The sequence below is a fragment of the Nicotiana tabacum genome, chromosome 13 (genome assembly GCF_000715075.1).
Source record: "Nicotiana tabacum cultivar K326 chromosome 13, ASM71507v2, whole genome shotgun sequence".
NCBI lineage: Eukaryota > Viridiplantae > Streptophyta > Magnoliopsida > Solanales > Solanaceae > Nicotiana > Nicotiana tabacum.
Window position 1 is genome coordinate 37,767,414 of NC_134092.1, and position 27,733 is coordinate 37,795,146.

Below are 27,733 nucleotides of genomic sequence, written 5' to 3' on the forward strand. Positions count from 1 at the left end.
AACCCAGTTCCAGTAAAAATCATTTAAAGATGTTTTTCAACAGTTTTCAAATAGAGAGAAATGCAAAGGTGAGAAAAAATGATGAAATCATAAATAGCCCCTCGGGCAAAACATCACTCATATACAGCCCCTCGGGAAAACCTCACAATCACTCTTGCCACTTGGGCATACCTCACAATCACTCTTGCCACTCGGGCATACCTCACAATTACTCATGCCTCCCAGTCACTCAGCACTCGGCAGTAGCACTGAGTAGGTACCTGCGCTCACTGGGGGTTGTGTACAAACACCGGAGGGTCTCCTTCAGCCCAAGGACTCTAATCTGCAGGAACAACTCACGTGCTGCATGGACAACTCACGTGCTATAATAATAAAGTATCATATGGCCCAAACATGACATTCAGCCCAATTTAAAGAAACTCTTTCTAAAACATAAAAGTATCATATAGTTTCAACAAAGTATACAACTTTACAGTTGCTACGGGATGGACCAAGTCACAATCCCTAACAGTGCACGCCCACACGCCTGTCACCTAGCATGTGCGTCACTAAAAATAGTAGAATGACACAAATCCGGGGTTTCGTACCCTCAGGACTAGATTTACAATCGTTACTTACCTTAAACCGGTCAAATCTCTACCCCGCAACGCTCTTGCCTCTGGACTTGGCCTCCAAATTCTCCAAATCTATCCACAATCAGTACAATTCCATCAATATACGCTAATGGAATGAATTCCACAAGAAAAGCTAAAAGATTAGACCAAAACCCGAAATTTGCTCGAACCCGGCCCCCTGGCCCACGTCTCGAAATCCGATAAAATTTACAAAACTAGAAAGCTCATTCACTCACGAGTCTAACCATACCAAATTCATCAAAATCCGACATCGTTTGGTCCTTCAAATCCTTAAATTACTCTCCAATAACTCCAAGCCCTAACCCCTCATTTTCACTAATTACAATGATTAAACAACAAAAAATTACCATACATATAAGTATTAGGGCTCAAGTAACTTACCTCAATGAAATCCCCTTGATTCCCTCATCAAATCTCTCCTAAAATCTCCAAAAACCGAATAGAAATAGTGAAGAATGCACCAAAATTCGCGAAGTGTGCAATATGTACCCTCTGCCCAGGCTTCTCGCACCTGCGCGACCACACCTGCGGTCCAAGGAGTCACACCTGCAGAACTCACTTATCCGCCCAGACTCCGCATCTGCGGCAAACCTGCCTAGCCCAGCAACGCCCTCACCTACGCACTCCCCACGCGCACCAGCGGCCTCGCACCTGCGACTCTTCCTTCCGCAGGTGCGGAAATAGCAGAAGTAGCAGCTCCAGCTGCAAATTCCAACTTTGTCAAATCCGTTAACCACCTGGAATCACCCCGAGGCCCTCGGGACCTCAACCAAAAATACCAACAAGTCATATATTAATATACAAACTTAGTCGAACCTTCGAATCACTCAAAACAACATCCAAACAACAAATTACCCTCGGATTCAAGCCTAAGAACTTCTAATTTTCCAAATTCGGTAACCGATGCCGAAACCAACCAAACCACGTCCGAATGACCTCAAATTTTGCATACACGTCAAAAATGACACTACAAACCTACTCCAACTTCCATAATTCCATTACGACCCCGATATCAAATTTTTCACTGCCAACCGAAATCACCAAATTTCCAAATTTTGCCAATTCAAGCCTAATTCTACCACGGACCTCCAAATCACATTCCGGACACACTCCTAAGTCCAAAATACCTAACGGAGCTAACGGAACCATCAGAATTCAAATTCGAGATCGTTTATACATAGGTCAACATCCGGTTGACTTTTTCAACTTAAGTTTCTACTTAAGAGACTAAGTGTCTCAATTCACTCTGAAACCACTCCGGTCCCAAACCAACTAACCCAATATAATATAATATAGCTGAATAACACAAAAAGAAGTAGAAATGGGGAAAATGGGGCTATAACTCTCGAAACTACCGGCCGGGTCGTTACAATTTCTCTCATTTTCCACATGGATGGCCGAATTTGAGGAGCCATTTTGAGGAAATTTACATCAAGCAACACGAGGTAAGTGATTCCCACTTATTTCAAGTTAAGTACATGAATTATATATGGATTTAAACTTGAAAATATTTTGAAATTGTGGGATTTTAAGAGAAAACCTAGAAATTGGTATTTTTAGATTTTGACCGCGAAATTGGACATGTAATTGGGAATAATTTATATATTTGAATTTGTAATGTTATGGATAATGTTTATCTTTGAAAAGTTTCAAAATCTGGGCACATGGGCCCAAGGGTTGACTTTGTTGACTTTTCGAGCGGAGTTGGGAATTATTATAAATTGTTAAATTGTAAGCATTGGAGTATATTTTGATTAATTTGCACATTGTTTGACTAGTTTCGGAACGTTTGGCTTTGAATCAAGGAGTTGGAGGGGCATTGGAGTCGGTTATGGAACTTTGGAGCCAGGTAAGTCTCCTGTGTAACCTTGTGGGGGGAATTTACCTCGTAGGTGTTATATTCTTATGTGCTACATGCTGTGGGAGCTACACACGTATGAGGTGACGAGTGTCCGTGCATATTCTAGGATTTCTAATTATGTCTGGATAGACTTAGATTCACACCATATTTAAATTGTACTATTTGAGTCCTTCTTGCCGGTTTAAATGCTTTAATTTATATTTATCATGAGACTAGACTCGCGTAGAGTATCGTACTCGCTTTTTTAGATATTCGACAAGCTACATGATTAGCCACGTAAAATTATGCTTCCCTTATGAATTTCTCCCGCGTTTTGCGTATTCATCGAAAAGCTTCCTTAAATTTCATAACTCGCACGTATATTCGTGAGTGGGGTCAAGGATCTATTAAAGCTTCTTATTCTTATGGGATCGGGTCATTTTCCTCGGTAGTACCACACTCTTATGGGATCAGGTTGTTCGCTCCGGCAGTATCATATATCATATTCTTATGAGATCGGGTCGTTCGCCTCGGCAGTATCATGTATTATATTCTTATGAGATCGGGTCATTCTCCTTAGCAGTATCATATTCTTCTCGATTGTGCGTTTTCATCGAAAAGCTTCTTTAAATTTCATAACTCACACGTATATTCGTGAGTGGGGTCAAGGACCCATTAAATCTTCTTATTCTTATGGGATCGGGTCGTTCGCCTCCGCATGATTATGTACCACACTCATATGGGTTCAGACCATTTGCCTCGACAGTATCATATTCTTATGGGATCAGGTTGTTCGCCTCGGCATTTCTATAAAACCACTCTTATGGGATCGGGTCGCTTGCCTCGGCAGAATCGTGCGAAATACTTAATAAGAATTCTGCGTATTCATGAATTTTCAAAACTTGAGATGTTAGCGTTGATTTGGTGTTGACCATTACGTACTCCATTTGAGAGGTATCATGTATTTGAGGACTTTATGTTTACTGTTCAGCTGTAGACCGTATTATTTGCCTTTACATGTACTCATTGCTACCTACCATATTTTCATATTTGCCTACTTATTATATTGATTTGCTGGACCACTAGTAAGTGTCAATGTCGACCCCTTATCACTACCTCTCTGGGGTTAGGCTAGATACTTACTGGGTACACGTTGATTTGCGTACTCATTCTGCACTTTTTCACTAAATGTACAGGATTTGACATGTTCATTTGATGGTCACTTGGGCATGGAGGCGCAGCTGCTGAGGGGACTCTATGGTGAATTGTATTCCATGCCACGATTCGTAGCACACGGAGTTTCCATTATAATTATTTACCTTATTCAGTCTACCTTATATTCTACACAGATGATGTATTGTTATTGTACTTCCTAGAAGATGCTCATGCACTTGTGATATCGAATTTTGGGGTATTCTTGTCACGACCCAAAATTCAACTAGTCGTGATGGCACCTAACCCAACCCGCTAGGTAAGCCAACTTTTAACTATCCAATTCCAATAACAATTATTAAAGAAATTTAAGTAAATAACTATCTTAACCTTATACATTCCCCAAGAACTGGTAGTACAAATCATGAGCTTCTAAGAATAGAGTATACAAAGCGAAAATAAAATAAATACATAGTTTGTTTGAATAGTACATAAACAAAGCTTTTATAAATTTAAGGCTACCATAAACAAGAAGCAGCTACAACAGGAACGCAGGTACATCTTCAAATCCCGCAACCATCGAGCACAGCAACAACAAAAATTAACATCTGCACGCAATGTGCATAAGTGTAGTATCAGTACAACCGACCCCATGTACTGAGTAAGTAAAAAATTTAGCCATAGGTTGAAAGTAGTGACGAGCTTCTACCAAGGTTGGGTCCAAATCCACTAATCCACAACAGTTAATAATGACATAAAGCAAATAATACCAGAAGTAACTCAGATATAAAATGCTCAATCACATCATAATTTCAGCAATAATAGTTCTTCCTTTCAAGTAAATCAGTGAAAACCCAAATCTTTTGCCAAAGTTACCAAAAATGTAAATAAGTTTGAAAACAGAAATTTTTCCAAAATCCTTTCAATAATAAATAAAATATCTCATTTTCTTTTCAGATAACCATTATAAAACAAATGCATCACTATGCCCATCTGTCAACATGTGTGAGAAATCATGAATAATGTGATACCGTACAGCATGAGGAAAATACATCTCTATGCATATATGTCATGTGTGCATGTCAATGTAATGTATCTCAGAGATTGTACTCATGTACTCACACTCTCAAAGTACTCAATCTCACTGTGTCGCATTCTCTCTCATTGTGCTCAGCACACTCAATCACTCAGCGCTATACAATACTTGCTGTGGCGTGCAGCCCAATCCCTGTTTATAGTTGACTGCGCTCACTGGGGGTGTGTACAGACTCATGAGGGGCTCCTATAGCCCATGCGCTATAAGCACGGACAATTCACGTGCTGCACGGATAACTCACGTGCCATAATATAAATGTCTGGATCCGCACGGCCAACTCACGTGCTGCACGAACAACTCACCGGCCATAATATAAATGTCTGGATCCGCATGTCCAACTCACGTTCTGCACGACCAACTCACGTGCAATAGTATAATATATATAAAGCCAACATGGCCTGCTGCGGCGTACAGCCCGATCCCAAAAATATCCTCACAATCAGGCCCTTGGCCTCCCTCAGTCATCAATCTCTCCAGTCTCTCTCTCATGGGCTCACAATGTCATGAGAACAACCCAAAATGATGATATGATGTATCAATAAATAATAACAGAGACTGAGATATGATATTGTAATGACTCGGCCGGTTGTTTCGAGAGTTATAACCATGTTTTCCCCATTCCTACTTCTTTTTATGTTATTCAGCTATATTAAGTTATATCGGGTTAGTTGGTTCGAGTCCGGAAGGAACTCGGGGTAAAATGAGACACTTAGTCTCATAATTGAAAATTTTAAGCTAGAAAAGTGGATCGGATATGGACCTATATGTAAACGACCTCGGATTTGAATTTTGATAATTCCAATAGCTCCGTATGGTGATTTTGGGCTTAGGAGCGTGTCCGGAATATTATTTGGAAGTCCGTAGAGGAATTAGGCTTGAAATGCCGAAAGTTTTATTTTTGAGAAGTTTGACCCGGGGGTTGACTTTTTGATATCGGGATCGGAATTTGATTCTAAAAATTGGAATACCTCTGTTATGTCATTTAGGACTTGTGTGCAAAATTTGAGGTCAATCGGACGTGATTTGATAGGTCCCGGAGTTGTTTGTAGAAATTAGAAATTTCAAAGTTCATTAGGCTTGAATTGGGGTGTAATTCATGGTTTTAGCGTTGTTTGAGGTGATTTGAGGATTCGACTAAGTTCGTTTGATATTTTAGGACTTGTTGGTATATTTGGTTGAGGTCGAGGGCCACGATCGAAGCTACGATCGAGCTCAGGGTCGAGGGCCACGATCGAATCCCAGATCGAGCACAGAGTTGAGGGCCACGATCGAAGGCACGATCGAGCTCCAGATCGAGAACCGGGATCGAGGACCAGGATCGAAGGCCAAGATCGAGGGCCAAGATCGAGGCAGAACCGAGGATGTCTGGGCAAAATTATAAAAATAGGGACTTCATCCCATTTGCCATTTTTGACAAATTGGAGCTTGGGGAGAGGCGATTTTTGATATATTTTCAAGGAAAACTTGAGGTAAGTCCCTTGTGATCATTTCTACTCCATAATATTGAATTATCATCGAGTAATCCGACTAGATTACATGATTTTGAGGCGTAAATCAGAGATTGAAACTTAGAAATGTGAAAATTAGATTTGTAGATTTGAGGGTTGAGTTGAGGTCGGATTTCGGTAAAATTGGTATGGGTAGACTCGTGGTTGAATGGGCTTTCGGATTTTGTAACTTTTGTTGGGTTCCGAGATGTGGGCCCTACAGGCGAATTTTGAGCCAATTTCGGGTTTTTGTCTAATTTTGAAGCTTTTCTTGTGGAATTCATTCCATTAGCGTATATTGATGGTATTATACTGATTGTGAATAGATTTGGAGCATTTGGAGGCCGAGTCCAGAGGCAAGAGCATTGCGGGGTAGAGATTTGACCGGTTTGAGGTAAGTAACAATTGTAAATCTAGTCCTGAGGGTATGAAATCCCGAATTTTGTATCATTCTACTATTTTTAGTGACGCACATGCTAGGTGACGGGCGTGTGGGCGTGCACTATTGGGGATTTGTGACTTGGTCTGCCCCGTAGCAACTGTAAAGTTGCATACTTTGTTGAAACCATTGATACTTATATGATTTAGAAAGATTTTATGTAAATTGGGTTGAATGCCATGTTTGGGCCTTGCGCCAATGCTGTTTGGACCCTTAGGGATTGTTTCATATCATCCTCTCATTGTTTTCGATTGAAAAATCTATACTCAGTCATGTTTATACTGGTTTACTGCATAACTCAGTTTTATGACTCTATTTTGATGCATATAAATGTTTTGGGCAGAATGCCCTATTTTACTGAAATGCCCGAGTGGATTGATTTGTGAGGATGAGTGTGGATCGGGGCTGCCCGCCTGCAGCATACTTGTGACTAAGTGAGGCCAAGGGCCTGATTGGTGAGGATGAGTGTGGATCGGGGCTGCCCGCCTGCAGCATACTTTATTATTATCGCACGTGAGTTGTCCGTGCAGATTATAGCGCTTGGGCTGAAAGAGCCCCTCCGGAGTCTGTACACACCCCCAGTGAGCGCAGGTACCTACTGAGTGCCGAGTGCTGGGTGACTGGGAGGCAAGAGTAATTGTGAGGTATGCCCGAGTGGCAAGAGTAATTGTGAGGTATGCCCAAGTGGCAAGAGTGATTGTGAGGTATGCCCGAGTGGCACGAGTGACTGTGAGGTCTGCCCGAGTGGCTGTTTATGATTTCATCATTTTTGCTCACTTTTGCAATGAGCCTTTGTTTGAAAAACTATTGGAAAATAAAAATTGATTTTTATTGGAACTGGGTTTAAACGAGATGTTTGATTTAAATCCTGATTTTTAAGAGCATGAGGTATTTTACTGAGATTTCCTGATATGAACGTTATATGCTTTATTGCTCGTCACTACTGCTCAGTCTTTATTTATTGTTGTTACTTACTGAGTTGGCATACTCACGTTACTCCCTGCACCTTGTGTGCAGATCCAGGTGTGGCTGGATACGGTAGCGGTTATTGAGTGTTCTGGTTGCAGATTGTTTTGGAGATAGTAAGGTAGCTGTTTAGCGATCGCAGTCCCTTCTCTTCTCCCTCTTATCTTTCTCTAGTAGTATTTAGCTATTTTTCCAGGCTGAGTTAGCCTTGATATTGTTAGACAGATTATAGTAGATGCTCATGACTAGTGACACCCCGATGTCAGGCTTTTCTTTTCCGCACTTCTGTTTTTCTTTGATTTGAACTTTTTAAATGGAGGTTTTTATGCTAAATAACCTTGAAATTATCTTTGAAATGAAAATATCATTTTGTTTTGGAAATGAGTCGGCTTGCCTAGTTCCACGATAGGCGCCATCACGACAGGGGGTTAGTTTTGGGTCGTGACAGATATGTAATGATATGAATATGACTGAGTATAAATTTTCAATTTAAAATAAATAATTCACAACAATATGACCTCTGTGGGTCCCAATAATACTGGCACATAGCTTCAACATGATTTTTAATATGCTTTTCAGCTTAATTTCTTTAACTCATAAAACCGCATGGAAAATGCCAAGATCATTTAACTACAAAATTCCACAGAAACAATTGTGTCACAATTTCTATAGTGCACGCCCATACGCCCGTCACCTAGCATGTGCGTCACCTCCCAACAACTCACGAAATACATATATTCAGGGTTCATACCCTCAACTCCAAGATTAGAAGAGTTACTTACCTCGAACAAGAAAAATCCAATGTCGAGCAAGCTAAGCAATGCTCCAGAAATTCCATTCTGCGCATATCAACTTTCAAATGGCTCGAATCTAGTCACAATTAATTTGATTCAGCCCACAAAAATTATAGGAATTAATTCCATATCAAAATACTAATATTTTCCAAAAATTCGAAATTACACTCAAAAATCGCTTGTGGGACCCACATCTTGGAACCCGACAAAAGTTATAAAATATTAACGCCCATCCAACCATGAGTCCAACCATACAAATTTCACCAAATTTCGACATCAACTCGACCCTCAAATCTTCAATTGAAGTCTTTGAAGATTTGTACCATTTTCAACCCAATCTTTACCCATTTTAACTCAACACTCTTTCCATAAACCTTATCGATATGTATAAATAATACTATTACACCCAAGAATCATACTCTTAATCACCCATCATTACCCAAACTCGAAACTGAAGATTAGGGGTTAGAACCTTACCTCTTTGATGAAGAGCTTGAGGGATTTCTTGTTGGATTTCAAGGCTTGGACAAGAATTTGATGAACAAGACACTTCATCTACTTCCTCTCTCTCTAGAACACTCTCACTTCTCTCTAAAATCATCAGATAATTTCCCCAAAGCCTATTTATCAAAATGGGGTCGTGTTGTGAAATTAAAAAAATTAACCCTCCGAAAGCAGGTCTGCGGTCGCATAATGGACCGCAGAATGGGTATGCGGGCTGCAAAATTGATCGCAAAATTGGCACCCAAAATTGGGCTCTTCTGGTCCATTCTGCAACCAGTTTGGTGGTCGCAGAAGCAGTTCTGTGATCGTATAACTGTTTTGCGATCGCATAATTGGTCTCAGAGTTGCATTTTCTAGCCTGTGCTAATTTGGTCATAACCTCTTGTAGGAATGTCCAAATGACAAACGGTTTGAAGCTTTAGAAACTAGACTCAAATATCTTTCATTTGATAGGTAATACAACATATAATATTTCGTATCATGAGAGTTATACTCATTTAAAGTTAGGTCTTGTGCGAACTCACTTGAAACTTTAGTCTTATGAAATTTCCAACTTCTACATTCGATGCCGAAACCTATCGAATCAAGTCTAATTGACCTCAAATTTTGCACACAAGTCATAAATGACATAATGAAGCTATTCCAATTTCCATAATCTTATTCCGACCTCGATAACAAAAAGTCAACCCCCCGGTCAAACTTCTCAAAAATTCAACTTTCGGCATTTCAAGCCTAATTCCACTACGGACCTCCAAATACTTTTTCGGACACGCTCCTTAGTCCAAAATCACCATACGAAGCTATTGGAATCATCAGAGTTAAATTCTAAGGTTGTTTACACATAAGTAAATATCCGGTCAATTTTTCCAACTTAAGTTTTCAATTATGAGATTAAGTGTCTCATTTCACTCCGAAATCTTTTCGGACCCGAACCAACTAACACGATAAGTTATAAATCAACTGTGAGGCATAAATTGAGTAGTAAATGGGGGAACTGGGTTGTGATACTCAAAACGACCTGCAGGGTCGTTACAGTTCTAGATTTGTGTATAATTGCTTACATTGACACACTTTTACTTTATACTTCATTTAAATTGTAAGTACCTACTAATTTTATTGTATTGATCTCTCTATCTAATAAGATTCATGATTTTAAAAATGATAAAATGAATAATTAAGCTGATAGTTCACCGTTAGCTTGCCTAATGGCGACATTGGGCATCATCAAAATCTATAGTAGATTTTGGGTTGTGGCACTATTATTTCTAGTATTGTTTCTATTGTAAATCTACTACACATGTTATATCAATGAGTATCTTTTAACTAAAAAATCTCGTCATTACTTCACTGAGGTTAGTCAAGATACTTACTGAGTACATGGAGTCGACTGTACTCATACTACACTTCTGCACCTTGCGTGGAGATCTTGGAGATGTATAGTAGTGGAAGGCAAAGCTTGGCATTGAAGACGCTCCAGTCTTCCAGATTCAAGCTACCTCTTGTTCAGGGTAGTTTAGGACTTTAACTCTGTTTATCTAAATTTCAAACAAATATTGTATTTATTCTTCATATCATTTTTGAAATTTTAATCATAGTGGCTCATGGCTTGTACTACTAGTCCTTTGGATGATTGTATTGAATTCAGTTGTTTTTTATATATTATATATATATATATATATATATATATATATATATATATATATATATATATATATATATATATATATATATATATAGTGGTCATTTTCTCAATTTTGTTGTGACTTTTATTGGTTGGTTTACCTAGCAGGTTGGGTTAGGTGCCATCACGACTAGGTGATTTTGGGTCGTGACAGTTCTTTTATCCTAACCTTTTACTAATTTTTATTTAAAATCCGTTATTGTTTATATTTTGACAACGTCACAAGAGAGATTCGATGGATTAGCCATTTTATCAATTGAAAAGGATTTGTTAGAAGAAATAGGTTATAAAAAATTATTATGAACTTTGCAACTCACAAAGCTTGGAAATAGATTTCATATAAAAATAATGACACAAGAGTTTTTTTCTATAGAAAAACTTAAGGTCTCACATTGTAGTTTGGTTTTAGGCCCCGAATTGGGTTGAGCCGCATCTGATCTAGGCAATAGAAAATATCCATTTTTAAAAATATCTCATTGCCTCTCGCGGGAAAACATTTCCCAAAGAGAAGAATTATATAGTATGAATAAACATAATTATTTTAACAGCTTGTTTGGATGGTTGTTACCCATTGTATCTTATTGTATTGTTATTCTATAACAATGTTTGTTTTGATTGTTTAGTTAAAATTGATTGTATTGTATTATTAAATCTATTATTCCAGAACAATAAAAAAATTCCATTTTTTGAAACAACTGATTTGGTGTGATTGGATTGTTTCCTATTTTTCTTTCCAATTATGCCCTAACTTATAACTTTATAATTCTATTTTACCTTTTACTTTTTTTATTTTTATTTTAACTCCAACCTATAACCTAACTCTTTTTTCCTTCTGTCGCTTCCAACTTCAACGCCAGGTATTGGTTTTGCCTTCCTTTTGTTTCATTCTTTATTTTACTTTGATTTGTAATTCCAATTCTAATTACTTTATCTCCAATTAGTTGTATAATATTAGTTGTTTTCAAGTATGCAAAGTGTTATTATTTATCTTTGTTTTGATAACTCCTTCGTTCGTTTCTTTATCATCATTTTTTTTAATCCTAATAATATAAGTATTTCATTATGGATTATATGTCACGTTGTTAGAAAATCTTTATGTTATATTCTTTAAGTTATGGATTATATGTCATGTTGTTAGGAAATATTACTTATGATCTAAATTTTGAATGGAGTGTACTTTCATTTTATTTTTATTTTATTGTTATTATGATCTAATTATGAATATAGTTACTTATTATTATTTTTAATATTATTAACTTGTTTCACTAATTTTGATAGAATTTGCATGAATTTAATTGCTTAAATTTTATATAAGACATAATTGGTGATAAATTAGTAGAAAGGGGTTTTCTTAAATTATTTTTATGTGTAATTCTTGATAAATTATATATTTAAAATAGTTGAGGGTATTTTTGTAAACTTATCAGTTGCAGTACAGAACGATACAGTCAAACCAAACAGCAAAATATTATTTAACAACAACAAACAATACAATCTATTCAAATATTGTATTCATAAAACGATATGATATAATACAATACAATACAATACAATACAGTAGAATACAGTACAATACGATATATTATAAAATGATAGGTAACAATGATCCAAATAGAATGTAAAAGAAACACACAAAGAGGATACGTACCTCAATTTCAAGTGTTCTATTTTTTTTATTAGAATTGATACGAAATAAAAATATTAAGGTGATTTGATTTCATACTAACATACTCTGTAATATAGGAATTACTTCAATTTTCAAAATATCATGATCGTTCTGTAAGGTAAAAATTGCATGGGGCGCCCTATTTGTAGCCCCCATTTAATTTGTACCCACTTTTTAAATTTTAAACAACTTCAGGCATTTTTCTCTTATTTCTTCTTCTTCTTCTTCTTCTTCTTCTTCTTCTTCTTCTTCTTCTTCTTCTTCGGGTAACAATGATTTTATATGGTATTTATGCACTTATTTTAAGGTAGTTTATGATATTTTACAGTTGTGAGTTATTATGGCGCTTTATTTTATTTTTTACTATTGCTTATGGTTTCTTCTTTTTTTTTTCTTAATTGCAAGATGGGTTCGTTAGATTTATTGTTGTTTTGACAAATTGATGATTGAGGTTTGTTCTTGATGATATTTAGAGGTTATGTTTCAAATTTGAGTTCATTTGGAGTAGATTTAGGTATTAAATCGTATATTGGATTGTTAAAATTTAAAAAATAAATTTTTGTTTCTGGGCATGAAAACGTTGGTTGCACTTCAGACCTTTTGGCCTTAAGTGCATCTGAAGTGCAATTTTTTACTTTAGACTTATTAGCCTTAAGTGTAGGAAAATATTTGTTGCAAGTCAGACCTTTTGGCATTAAGTGCATCTGAAGTGTAATTTTTCACTTCAGACTTATTGTCCTTAAGTGTAGGAAAACGTTTGTTGCACTTCAAACATTTTGGCCTTAAGTGCATTTGAAGTGCAATTTTTCACTTCATAATTATTGGCCATAAGTGCATGAAACCATTGGTTGCACTTCAGACCTTTTGGCCTTAAGTGCATCAGAAGTGCAATTTTTTACTTCAGACTTATTGGCCTTAAGTGCATGATACCATTGGTTGCACTTCAGACCTATCTGGCTTAAGTGTATCTGAAGTGCAATTTTTTTACTTCAGACTAAATTTTTTTTACTTCAGATCCGATAAGTCTGAAATTGATTTTAAAGTGGATTGGCTTGCAAAAATTTTTGCAAAGTGGGCATAGGTTCAATTATGACCCTAAAATCGGGTATAGATGCAAAAGCCCCTTCTGTAAGATGGAAAGAAGTTCTTTCTCTTAGGCTTTTATGGGACTCGCTTTAAGGCTCGTCTCGGGGCGAGGCCCTATCAAAATTAGGGATGTATATGGATTGAGTTGGTTTAGTTTATAGCAAAACCAAACCAAGCACAACTTCATCTTCAAATCAAATTTTAGTGAAATTCCAAATTTGAAAAAAAATCTTGGAATTTATGTCCAAACTCCTACTATATCTGTTTGGATTGATTTGATTTTATCGGATTTTTTAAATTTTTTTTGTTACATGAATATTATTTTAATTTTATCTTTGTTAAAGTTATAAAGTTTGATAAGTAAAAACAAAGGGCAGCCCGGTGCACTAAGCTCCAGCTATGCGGGGAGTCTGGAAAAAGGTCGGACCACAAGGGTCTGGTGTACGCAGTCTTACCCTCCATTTTTGCAAGAGATTATTTTCATGATTCGAACTCATGCCTCCTGGTCACATGACAGCAACTTTACCAGTTACGCCAAGGTAAAAAAATCGATAAGTGAATATATATTTAGTAAAAATTAAAAACAATTAACAAACATATGATCTATTAAAATATTCTTATGGGAGAACTATTTTAGTAACACATGATAGTTATTTTCTTAGTCGTGTAACAATAAATTTTTGTTGATGTACTCTTTCAAGATTAACCGAATTTAATAATTAAATATAAAAATTAATATGATACCTAAATAACTAGTTAATTTTAAATTATCCAAATACCATTTCAAATTTGAAAAAGATATAAGAAATCTTGTCATATGAATATGGAAGAACAAAGAGATTATTGACGCATTTCAATAACACTTGACAAGAAAATGATGATACAACCCATTATTTAGAGTAATTAAAAATGAATGCACTTCATAATTTTATTATATATTACTTCTCTAGACCATTTTTAAAGAAACTTTTATATAAAATCTTAAAAGTATATATAAAAATTATATATTTATATGTAGATTTGGTTCGAATTTTTTTTTATTCAATACTAAATCTATTTTCTTGTGTTTTTATGCTTTCTATGGCTCTATGAGACATCAAAATTTAGTTTATTCTATGTGTAGGGGCGAGACACTGTCAAAACGCCTTGAGACTCATGCATGGGGCTTATTTTTGTGAGGCTTACGCCTCAAACGCTCAACTGTTCGCTATAAGCACGCCTAATGTCCAATGCTCGGGGCTTGCCCAACAATTAACCGTCGTGACGGCACCTAGTCTCTACGACTAGGTAAGCCTATCACTTTTGCGAAAGTGAAACTAAAGCATAACATTAACTACTAACAATAACAAATATCTAATAAGCAACAGAATGCCACTCGGCATATACAATTATCACCTATGAAAATGTACAAAATAATTTTCCAAAACCTGGAATATCGTAAGTCACAAGATACTAAGAAGTTTTAACCGTTATATACATCATTTCTACAGAAAGAAGGAAAAATGAACATAGGGGGATAGAGGGGGACTCCAAGGATATGTGGGTGCGAGCAGATGTACCTTGAAGTCTCCAATAAGCAGCAGCGACTGCAACTAGTGATGAGGCTGGTAAGATGAACCTGGATCTACATACAAAAAACATGTGCAGGAAAGGGCGTGAGTACACCACAACGACATCCAGTATGTGTCAATCCTAACCTCGGTCGAGTAGTGACGAGATCAGGGCAGGGCCCTACTGGTATAAATATAATGAAATAAGACAGAATGAAATATCACAGTAAAATAAATAAGAAAATCTAACAGGAATAGAATCAATGAAAGACAACAGCTCAGAACACAGTGATAACAGCAGGGGATCTCCCGAGATACTGTCTCGGAGTCCCAACGTAAATGTGCAGGGGGATCTCCCGAAATACCGTTTAGTAGTCCCAAAATAAATATGTAGTACATGGGGATCTCCCGGAATACCATTATGTAGTCCCAAACGTAAATGTGCAGGGGGGTCTCCCGGAATACCGTTCCGTAGTCCCAAAATAAATATGCAAAACAGGGGGATCTCCCAGAATACCGTTCTGTAGTCCCAAAGTAAATATGCAGTGCAACCAACCTAAATAACAATTATAGCAAAAAATCCTACAGTTTAGACTAAGTTCAAGTCAAGGAAAGCAGGTAATTTCACTAAACATGTTGCACAGAATTCAAATAGGCAGTTAAACAAGTAGGCATGCTATTCTAGTCTAAACAGGATAGTTACATATGCTAGTGTGTTTCAAATAAGGAGAAAATAAGTTATGGCTTAGTAAAAAACGGAGTTTTACAACAAATAGATCGTGTACGTACTCGTCACCTCACGTACACGGCGCTCACATATCAAACAGTACCAAATCCTAAAGGGAGTTACCCCACACAAGGTTAGGCAAGCCACTTACCTCGAACCAAGCTCAAATCAATCTGTCACAATGCTCTTTCCACGAATATCCGACTCTGAATGGCTCAAATCTAGCCAAAACCAATTACATAACATAAATATAGCTACAAAAAACTAATCTATCTAACGAAATCAAAGCTAAGGAAAGAAATTAGAAAAAAAAATGCCCAAAAAGCCTCCCCGGGCCCACATCTCGGAATCGGGTAAAATTCACAAAATATGAATACTCATTCACTCACGAGTCTAACCATACCAAATTCACTCAAATCCGATACCAAAATCTCGATCAAAACCCCAAAATTTGGTCTAAGAACTTTTCTCAATTTTTCCCAATATTTTACCCCAAATCCAAAATTAAATGATACAATTAATGATAGATTAGTGGGTTATAACCATAAAGGAGTTAGGAATCATTACCCAATGACTCCCTCTGAAAATCTCTCGAAATTTCGTCTTCTACCGAGCTCCCAATTCAATTTTGTGATATGAACTCAAAACCATCGTTTTTGAACTTTAAATTCTGCCCAGATATGCCCTTCTTCGCGAACACGGTAAAAGCCTCGCATTCGCGAAGCACAAGCTGCTTTAGACCTAAAAAATACTCATCGCGAATGCGATAAACTGGTCACGAACGCGAAGCTCAACTAGCCTGACCTTACGCGAATGCGGGACACTCATCGCGAACGCGTAGGCGATCATGCCTGGAACCCATCTGACCGTTGACTCTACGCGAATGCGAGGTCCTTATCGCAAACGCGTAGCCTTAGTGTTCCATACCTTCGCGAACGCGGGAACGACGTCGTGAACATGAAGAACAACCTCAGTTGCTTTTCCCATATGCTCTACGCGATCGCGAGACCTCTCTCGCGAACGCGATGAAGGATTGTCTGCAACAAAAACACCAGAAATCTGGTATCTTCCAAGTCCAAAAACTAGTCCGATAAGCACTCGAAACTCACCCGAGGCCCCCGGGACCTCAACCAAACATACTAACCAATCCTAAAATACCATACGAACTTAGTCGAGTCCTCAAATCACATCAAACAACGCTAAAATCACGAATCACCCTCCAATTCAAACTTTAAAAAAAAACTTGAAACTTCCAAATTCGACAACCGATGCCGAAACCAACCAAACCACGTCCGATTGACCTCATATTTTGCACACAAGTCATATTCAACCTTACGAACCTATTCCAACTTCCGAAATCGGAATCCAACCCCGATATCAAAAAGTCCACTACTGGTCAAAATCTCAAAAAATTCGACTTTCGCCATTTCAAACCTAAATGAGCTACAGATCTCCAAAACACAATTCGGACACGCTCCTAAGCCCAAAATCACCCAACGGAGCTAACAGAATCGACGGAACTCCATTTCGGAGTCGTCTTTATACAATTTCGACTACGGTCCAAATCCTAAGGCTTAAACCTCCATTTAGGGACTAAGTGTCCCAAAACACTCCAAAAACTAAAACGAAACTTCCCGGCAAGTCACAATAGCAAAAATAGATATTGGAGAAGTAATAAATAGGGGATCGGGTCTATTACTCTCAAAAGGACCGGCCGGGTCGTTACAACGCTCAGGGCTCGCCCAACTACTTATCACGACCCAAAATCCCACCACAAGCATCGTGATGGCACTTAGTCTCTAAGACTAGGTAAGACAATTACAATTACAATTCATGCCATTTTTTAAAATATATATATAATTTAATACACGTGTCGAAACCAACAGCAGAAATAATTATAACTCCTTCCCAAAATTGGTAATATTGAGTCACGAACTCTAACTGAATACATGCAATGAATCTAAAGATCGAATATACAATAATGTTCGAATAAGAGTTGACAGTATAATAAAATGGAAAGACTCCAAGGGACTGCGACGACCAAGCAGCTCTACCTTGAATCCTTGCGATCAACACATTAACTTTGCCCGAGTCCGATATCTCCAATACCTGGTTTTGCACAAAAATGTGTAGAAGTGTAGTATGAGTACACCACAGTCGGTACCCAGTAAGTATCAAGACTAACCTCGGTGGAGTAGTGACGAGGTACAGTAAAGATACTCACTAGTCAAATAACCTGTGTAATATAGCAGTATACAATAGTACTGAAAAATAACTAGCAATGATAACGACAAAATCAACCAGTGATATAACAGCAAGGCAACAAGAACATCATAATTATTGCTCAGACGAATAAGGAACATAAGTACAACCAATTAAACATGTCCTTCAAATATAAATCTTTCACATATAATTCTTTCGAATAAATACCTTCCGAATATAATTCTTTGAAATAATATTTTGAATGTAATTCTTTCAAATAAAAATCACATTATGACACCTCATTTCAAAATCATAAACATACGGGTCTCAGCCCACTTTCATATTTCTATGGCACCTCGTGCCCATATTTCTATCATAACTGCACTGACAACTCACGTGCCAATAATATCAATGTATATAAGATCCACATGATCAATTTATTTTCACTAAAGTGAGTTTACAATTTTTAAATCAAGTAAGAAATCAACAAAGAAATGAATTTATTTTAGAAATTATTTGGGTAAAGAAAATAACATTTGCACCTAAATTAAAGCATCAGATAAACTACTGACTTGGATGTAAAACTATTTAATTTAAAATATAATAATAATTTATTTTATTTAAATCAACTCAATAATCGAAAATCAGTAAGAAAAAACAAAAATATACCTCTTCAGAGTCTCGTGGTAAAAAGCCAACACAACACAACTAGGAGCACAAAACACATAATAATAAAGTCAACTAGTATATCACGGAAGAAGATAAGAATTTACATATTAAATGAAACAAAATCACCAAGACAAGAACATAAATAAAGAAATATCAACAGGGCACTCCTGAGGTACCGCCTCGTAGTCCCAAATCATAAATAAATTCACAATATCTCATTTCCTTATATCACCGCGGGAGCCTTCACATTTTATTTTTTTTAAAGAAATCATTTTTTCCGAAATAGCATCTCGCGTTTTAGCTACCCTTATCATACCGCATGACTTTTAATAGTTCCCCTACTAGCCACGCGTTTCAAACCATCCTTATCTCATCGCATGCATTTCAACACCCTGACCTTATATCACCGCATGCGTAACAATATCACAATATTTTACAAATCGCACCTCAAGTGCCCAAATATCACAGCATAATACAACTTGCACCTCAAGTGCTCAAATATTACAACATATCACAAATTGCACATCAAGTGCTCAAATATTACAATATATCACACATTGCACATCAAGTGCTCAAATATTACAACATATCACAAATTGCACATCAAGTGCTCAAATATTATAACTTTCCACAAAAATCAACAATACATATTTTTTTCATAATAAGGAGTCCACGACTCGATCATAATGTGTACAATATCTTAACAAAATATTCGGGAGTGAACAACTCAACCGAATAATATTTTACAATTTGACACTTTGCCTCAATATGATTCACGACCTTTATAATTCAATTCCAAATTTTCAACAACGTGAACTGAAAAGTATTTCATCAAGGAACAACACCTCTTTTAAATCACAACTTCAAAAAATAAATAGATTTATTCATCTTATTAACTAAATTTTTCAATTTAAATTATCTGTAGGTAAAATTAATAATGAAAGTGTTTTTCATAAAAATGGCAACTCAAATAAACACATAGTTCATATAAAAGTCAAGTGGAAATTACACCAAATTATCATATGAAAACAACCTCGGCAAATAAGGAATGAGGCATGACAAATAAGGGATTTAATAAGTTACAACAATTTTTTAATTTAATACTTAAGGGCGTCTACAAATTTCAACCGATATAATATGCACATATAAACCAAGTACGTACTCGTCAGCTCACGTACATGGTTTCAATTACACAATTTTCACATAAGACTCAATGTCTAAGGGGTAATTCCCCCACTCAAGGTTAGACAAGATACATACCTTTACGGAGTTAGGCCGATATTCCAAAACAGTCGTCTTGCTTGAATAAATCATTCGAACAACTCAAATCTATTCAAATTAATTCAATTCAGTCAATACTAATTATAGGAATTAATTTCATATGAAAATATTAATTTTCCAACGAACTTCGAAATTTAACTCAAAAAATGCTCGTGGGCCCCATGTCTCGAAATCTGATGAAACTCACAAAATCCGATAACCCATTCAATTACGAGTCCAGCCATATCAGTTTTACTCAAATCCGACTCCGAAATCTCAAAATTTCGTTTTATGAGATTTCTAAAAAATTTTCCAAATTTTCATCTCAAAACACTAATTAAATGATGAAAACAAATGATGGATTCGGGTAATCTAACCATAATTGAGTTAAGAACACTTACCCCGATGTTTTCTCTGAAAATCTCCCAAAAATCGCATCTCCTCAAGTTCCAATTTGTCAAAAATAAAAAATGGGACGAAGTCCCCTACTTTATAACTTACAATTCTGTTCAGGCTGCCCTCGGTCCTCGGCCCTCGATCATGGCCTTCGGTCCTCGGCCTTCGATTTCTGCCCCCGAATTTCCAACAGAATAAAAAAATTGTTACAGCTGTTTAAGTCCAACTTTTGATCCGTTAACCATCTGAAACTCACCTGAGGCCCTCGGGACCTCAACCAAATACACCAACAAGTCCTAAAATATCATACGAACCTATTTGAGGCTTCAAACCATGCCAAACAACGCCGAAATTACGAATCGCGCATCAAATCGAATTATGAGTTTTCAAATATTCTAACTTCTATATTTTGCGCTGAAACGTATCAAATGTTGACCTCAAATTTTGCACATAAGTCATAAATGACATAACGGATCTATGAAAATTTTCAGAACTGAATTCCGACTCCGATATCAAAAAGTCAACTCCCCGGTCAAACTTCCCAAAAATTTAACTTTCGCCATTTCAAGCAAAATTTCACTACGGACTTCAAAAAAAAAATTCGGACACGCTCCTAAGTCCAAAATTACCATACGGAGCTATTGGAATCATCAAAATTCCATTCCGGGATAGTGTTGCTCAAAAATCAACTCTCCGATCAACTCTTTCCATTTAAGCTTCAAAAATGAGAATTGTTCTTTAAATTAAATTTCGAATCTTCTGAAAACCAAACTCGACAATACACGCGGGTCATAATACATATTATGAAGCTGCTCGAGACCTTATGTAGCTGAATGGGGCATAGATTCTTAAAATGACAAGTCGGGTCGTTACACCACTGCTATACAAATCATGTGTTGAATTCAGTAATTAGTATTGTTGACTCTCAAATTTTTTTAACAAATGAATAATTAAATTTCTTTTCATCTGTTACAATATAAAACTTGTGAATAACTCAAATAACGAACCATAGTATTGCATATTTACTAATTAAGAACATATCGTGATGGTGAATATCATTTGAATATTTTTTTTAAATAGATAATCAAAATTTATATCTTTACTTGTTTGATCTTCATGTATTAGTTCTATGTCTCTCAATTTTATCATACATTTATTATTTTGCTATTGAAAAATAAGTTTGCTTTTACTCATGAAGGAGTAATATTTTGAAATGCAGTATTGATAAAATTTATTGACTATTTATTTTTAAGGAGGTAAAATGTGCAATTTGATAATATCTTTTAAGAAATTATAATTTTTAATTATTTGAAAGTTAAGACGTTATAGTTTATTTATGTTTCATAGTAACTTTAACAGTATTTCATTGTTTAAACTTGTGTAACATAATATATATTTATTTTCTATGAGGTTTTTAATTCTTTTTAATTTCCTTCAACTGTTAATGCATTTTTTATATTTTTTTAATGTAATAATGCAATATTAATAATTTATCAACTAAAAATTTAATAAGTTCATGAGACTTACCTCCCATATTTCGAAACTTACATCTCTCTTGTATAAAGTAAAACGACCCGCCTCATACGCTCACCTTTTAATTCACTGTTTCTGGCAATGTTCCTAGGAGACTAGCAATGGCCACGATATCACAATTGAAATTGTTGTATCCTAACGTTCTAGGTTTTGAGGGAATTTCAACTTCGGATATACTTGAGAGAGGAAAAAAAAGAAAAGGAAATCTATATGTGCAATCCTCATTAGCAGCAATTTAATGAAGTGCAAGTTATGATTTAACATGTGACAGAAGGTATATGTAATATGATTATGAATTGATATTTTTTCACACCATTCATTGAACAATTAACAAATTCAATTGATTGATGAATGAAACGACGTCGACACTTGGCAATACGTGCGTAGAAGACTCCCAGTTTACGTTTTTTTTTCTTTTTTCGAACTCTTGGTTTACTTGCTTTCTTTATAAATAGGCGGCTAGGCCTTCCTCTTTAATTTCTCATTGCCATAACTAAATCACACTTCATTCTGTTTGGTTCCCTCTTTCTTGTTTTACTTCCAATTTCCCTTTCCTTTCTTCAATCTTTTAGTGTAGATTTTAAATAACAAATTCATCAGCGTGCGGTATATTAACTTTACCCACTACTCATTGTGAAAATAGGTACATACATTATTACTATTTCTTTCTTGATTCTTGTTGTTCCATCTTGGAAAGTTTAGATTAAACAACTGAGATGATGATCATATTCCCTAAGGAATAAGCTTTAAAGATTATCAAGAAAAGGAATATCAGAGTAAAATTGAGTTTCAACAGTAACCTTTGGTGGAAGAAATCTTTTCTTGTGGGGTTGAAATTGGAGACTAGAGGAGAGATTATGAAACTCTGCCTCTTGGAAATTAGGAAATTTATCATTACAAGAGGGTCCATATAATTGCAAACAAGTATTTATGGTTCCACAGAAATTTTGATCATAAATAGTGATTTTGACCTGAATATGTTAGGCTGTTATTATTTTATTAGATGAAATTAAGGTTTTGCTTTTGCTTTTGCTTTCACTACTATAATTCCATCTTAATTAGTGTCTTTGAGTTTTTCTTTTCTGGTACAATATTTATCTGTTGGTTAAATCGGAACTTATTGATCTTTTTGCTGTTAAAATTTTGCTGTATATTCCTACTTATGAATTTCATCCAATAAAGTCAGAAGCTTTTGAATCTTTGAACTCAATTTGTTGAAAAAGGATAAGTGATTTTGAGGGTAATGATTGTTGCAAATATAGAATGGAGTTGAATTATATCAACTTTAAGATTTTAAGCCAGTGGGAGCAGACTGGCTATGTATGGTTAAGGGGGTCCAGTTGAATCCCCCATTGGCCGGACTGTGTATATGGATAAAAGAATTTCGTTTTGTATATATATAACTTTTTGAATCCTTTTATATAAGGAAACTCTTAGTGTAGTGTCCCCTTGGTAGAATTTCTAACTCCGCCGCTGAGCACAATACCACATTTTTCCCCGTACACTTTTATGATAATAGATGCAGACTTAGGATACCTATGTATTTGCAGAAGCTTATTACTTTATTTGCAACAGTTTGAACTGAAAGCAATGGGTGGTGTCCCAGTTTATATTTGTACAAGTTTTTCCAGTTTATATACAATAATTTGAACCAAAAGTAATGAATTCGCACGCGATTTGCCCAAGCTCACATCTCTTAGGTCTTATTATGGCAATAGATTTTCTCTGAAGAATCTTCTAAATGCTTAGGCTTCTTCTGTTTACTCTTATAGAACTCAGAATGCCAAGTGCAAATCCTGATCAAGAAAATGAATTATTTGCTGAGGTTGATCCATCCGGGAGGTTTGGACGGTACAAAGAGCTGCTAGGCCGTGGTGCAGAGAAGTTGGTGTATAGGGCGATCTCTTATTTTTAAATTGGAAGTTCTATTTATTATTTCACGGCGACACTTTCATCATCAATAAGATATATTCTGAGATCGAGTTGCTGAAGAACTTGAAGAATGACAACATCATAGTCATGTACCATTTCTGGAAGGACTGTGAGAAGAACATTCTGAATTTCATAACTGAGGCATGTGCGTCTGGTAATTTGAGGGACTACAGGAAGAAGCATCGTCATGTTTCGGTAAAGGCCTTGAAGAAGTGGTCAAGACAGATACTAAAAGGCTTGGATTATCTCCATACTCATGAACCTTGTGTCATTCATAGAGACCTCAATTGCAGTAATATCTTTATCAACGGGAATGTTGGAAAGGTATGAACTCAGTCTCAACTGACTTCAGTTGTCCGTCTATAGGTATTGAACACTGGCTTAATGTTTCTATGATCTAGACATAACTATGCGACACTACATGGTACAAAACATAATGTCAGATACTTCTTAGCTCCACTTTAGTAAAAAATACAATGTAATGATGCCCAGTCCTAATGAATTAGTTCATCTCTCTTTACTTTCTTGACATATTCATGGAAATGAAAGGTTCTGTTTCTCTTACATATCCTTTAGTCTCGGGGAAGACAACTTGTGCTAGTATTATTAGAGATAGCTTATGGAACTTAAATCCTAAATTTGACTGAGTGGGTATTGGAGTACACACGCTTCAGGCTGCTGGGGGCACATTACCTCTACACCTACTGTCACGATGGATTAGCGGGTGAAGTTATAATCTAAGCGCCTTAACTTAAAATCACGAATCTACATCTGTGTGTAATTCTGGTAACTTTGTATAAAAGCAGGAGTCTAAGATCACCTTACCATATAAAATGTACCCTTACGTAGTGAAGTACATTTGGAAGTGTTTGGTTAATTTAAGAAGGACGGGCTTCAAAGGTATTCACTCGTGATCTTCAGTGTAGATTTAACCAGATACAAGACTCTTGATCAACCTTAACATCCTAACAATATCATGTTTACACAGGTAAAGATTGGTAATCTTGGTCTGGCAACAATTGTGGGGAAGAACCATGCAGCACATACTCTACTAGGAACACCAGAGTATATGGCACCAGAGCTTTATGAAGAGGACTACACCGAGTTGGTGGACATATACTCATTTGCAATGTGCTTGATTGAAATGGCTACTCTTGAGATACCTTACAGTGAATGTGACGGTATAGCCAAACTATACAAGATGGTAACTGCTGGAATAAAACCTCAAGCTCTTAACAGGGTGAGCGATCCTGAGTTGAAGGCCTTCATTTTAAGGTGCATCGGGCAGCCAAGAGCAAGACCCTCAGCCGCTGAACTGTTGAAGGATCCATTCCTTTCTGATGTTGTCAGTTATGATGAGAATTAATGATCTTTTGATAGCTGATTCATTTTGTTCAAGTTTTGCTAGTTATTGAGTAATATTCTTCTTTGTAGCGCAATATTATTTTGGAATAACTCTGTTCTTGATCATGCAAGATACAAAAGACAGTGTCAGTATCACACCTTTATAGCACTATTGAGCTCGAGAAAAGCTGTCTTCTTGTAACTCAAGCTCGCAGACTTTTTCTGCTCAATAGAAGTTAGAAAGTGTTGTATAGAGATCCATTGAGATGTAAAGTTTGCACAGAATAGTTGAATATGTTTGATATAAGATTCATTTTCTAGACTCTTGCATTATGAGCTTTTGTACCATTTAGTTCATTGATACTAAGTTCAAGAATATGCAAGCTAGAAAGTAGAAAGATGCTTGTTTGCTGCTATTCTATCTATTTGTACATTAAGTATGAAAATTTTATAGTACGAAGCATTCCACATTTTCAGACAAATTTGACATGCAGTATATTCTCGGAAATTTTACCTCCTATAGCAAATTATTACACCATATTTATTATAAATCAAAACAATTTCAAAATATTATTACTTATAGCTACCTTTTCTATTTTATAGCAAAATAGGTATTTATTTATACCTACCATTGAGGCATGAAATACGCCCATTATGTTCTTTTTCTCTCTCTTCCTTCTCTCTCTATTACTAAGATTCTCAATCCTCTCTCTTCTCCCTCAAATCAACACAATCGTCGGCGTCATCATCGTGGTCGGCGTCGGAATCATCGTCGGCGTCATCATCCACTATTGACTCATCCTCTCAGGCGAACAGATCTGGCCATGGCTACGCCGGAGAAGATTTGAGGGCCGGATTTTTGTTCGTCTCCATTTTTAGTTTTAATACAATGTATACAGTATTTTGCTTGGCCGGAAAAAGCCATCTCCGACGAACTTTCTTCTCTTCTTTGCTTTTTAGTCACATACAATGATACAGATACATTGTATTCTGTACAAATTTCACTCAAACACATTATATTTTTATATAAATATATTATTTTTCGCTTGTATTTATGTATTCCGAAGATCTGCATTTTTTGAATACAGTCGAATGACACTGTGCTTTGTAATTTTTTGTTGTTTGAATACAGTCGAATTGAATACAGTGAATTGAATACAATGTATACAGGCAGATTACCTCACTGTATTTATACAGTCGCGTGAATACATGGAATACACAATTAAACAGATATAATCCCTATTTTTAGGCGGATGACCTAATTGTATTTATAAATACAGTCGCACGAATACATGGAATACAGCATAGTAGCAGCGAAATTTATGTAGAATTGATTTTGTTGAATTAAATTAGGAGTGATACACGCTAATTGATCCTCTTTATGTTATTAAATAACTGGACTCCCCTATTTTTTAGGCGAATTCTGCTACTGTATTCGTGAATACAGTAGCGCGAATACAGCGAATACAGTTGCACAGCTGGACTCCCCTATTTTTAGGAGAATTCTGCTACTGTATTCGTGAATACAGTAGCGTGAATACATCGAATACAGTCGTGTAACAATTAACTAGTAGCTATAGGAAGTAATTATGTATATGGTAGCTATAGGAAGTTAATAGCCACTAAACAATAGTGGTTTCTGAAAATTCCTGCGGGAAATTCTTTTTATCTAGATAAATAGCACATTCATTTTGATTTTGGTGAAATGTGGTATTGATTTTAGGAAAGTACCGGTATCAATAAGTGTGCTCAATATATTTCAATGCAAGGGGAGCAAAACAATAATATAAAACTTAAGGAAAAGTGAAGTGAGAAAAAATTTTAATTTGAGGAAAAAGCTTATATATAATATTATTATGCAGTAGTATATGGCTATTGCCCCACCATATCTCCTTAGTTGGGAATACTGGAATGAATTATTGATTCACGTATATGTTAAGTGAACTGTAAAACAACATTGTCTTTTTTTTGTAACAGCTGTGAATATTACCATTGATAACAAAATTAAGCAATATAAAGAGCTCCTAGCTTCCACAAAGAAACTGGGACTCCAAATCTCTAATTACACAATAGTCTCTGTATGAATCCTCTACTCATACTTCCTCTATTTGACAGTTTAATCATACTAATTCTCTCTTTTATCTCTTTCTTAATCTGTGTAACTATAGTATCCACCTGTACATTTCCATTCTGAAACAATTTTTTATTCTTGGCAGTCCATATGTGGTAAATAGTTGCTCCCCATATGGCAGCCATCACTTCCTTCTTGAGTTTCTGCCAATGCTTTCTTCTAATGGAATCAAATACCAGTTTTGGCTCACCAGCATGCAGCTGAGTATCTGTCCATTGCAATAGTGATCTTCTAATACCCTGTATCCAAGGACAATTGCCAAACAAATGCTGGCTTGTTTCAATTGCTTGATCATCACATAAACAGCAAGCCATATCTGTCACTGTAATCCGCATTTGGCCTAATCTTTCTTTTGTCAACATTCTCTTTTTAGTTGCTAGCCAAGCAATTAATCTGTGCTTTGGCTGTGCAAACTTACTCCAAATTAGACTCGCATTCTCCATCTTATCTTGGCCCCCCATTAGAGCATTATAGCTACTTGTTATGGAATAGTCCCCTTTAGGAGTTAGTATATATTTACCCTGCACATACCATTCTTGCATCTTCTCTTTTAGGGAATTCATTTTTTTCCAATACCAACTGCAATCTTTGGTCACAGTGTGAGACCATATGTTACGAACATTCTTGATGTAGATGTCATGCA

At 36.1% G+C, this 27,733-nt stretch overlaps 2 protein-coding genes across 2 annotated transcripts; one reads left to right on the forward strand and one right to left on the reverse strand.

Moving 5' to 3' along the window:
- The first annotated feature begins 22,332 nt into the window (after positions 1-22,332).
- On the forward strand, positions 22,333-25,287 carry LOC107768471 (putative serine/threonine-protein kinase WNK11). The gene is given in 3 exon segments (XM_016587598.2): positions 22,333-23,590; positions 23,593-23,939; positions 24,604-25,287. Coding segments are annotated over 3 exon segments (891 nt in total). The 5' UTR covers positions 22,333-23,424; the 3' UTR covers positions 24,982-25,287.
- Positions 25,288-27,017: 1,730 nt separating this feature from the next.
- On the reverse strand, positions 27,018-27,653 carry LOC107768474 (uncharacterized). Its single transcript, XM_016587603.2, has one exon. It carries the CDS (start codon positions 27,651-27,653, stop codon positions 27,018-27,020), a length of 636 nt encoding a protein of 211 aa, XP_016443089.2.
- Between the last annotated feature and the right edge of the window lie 80 nt (positions 27,654-27,733).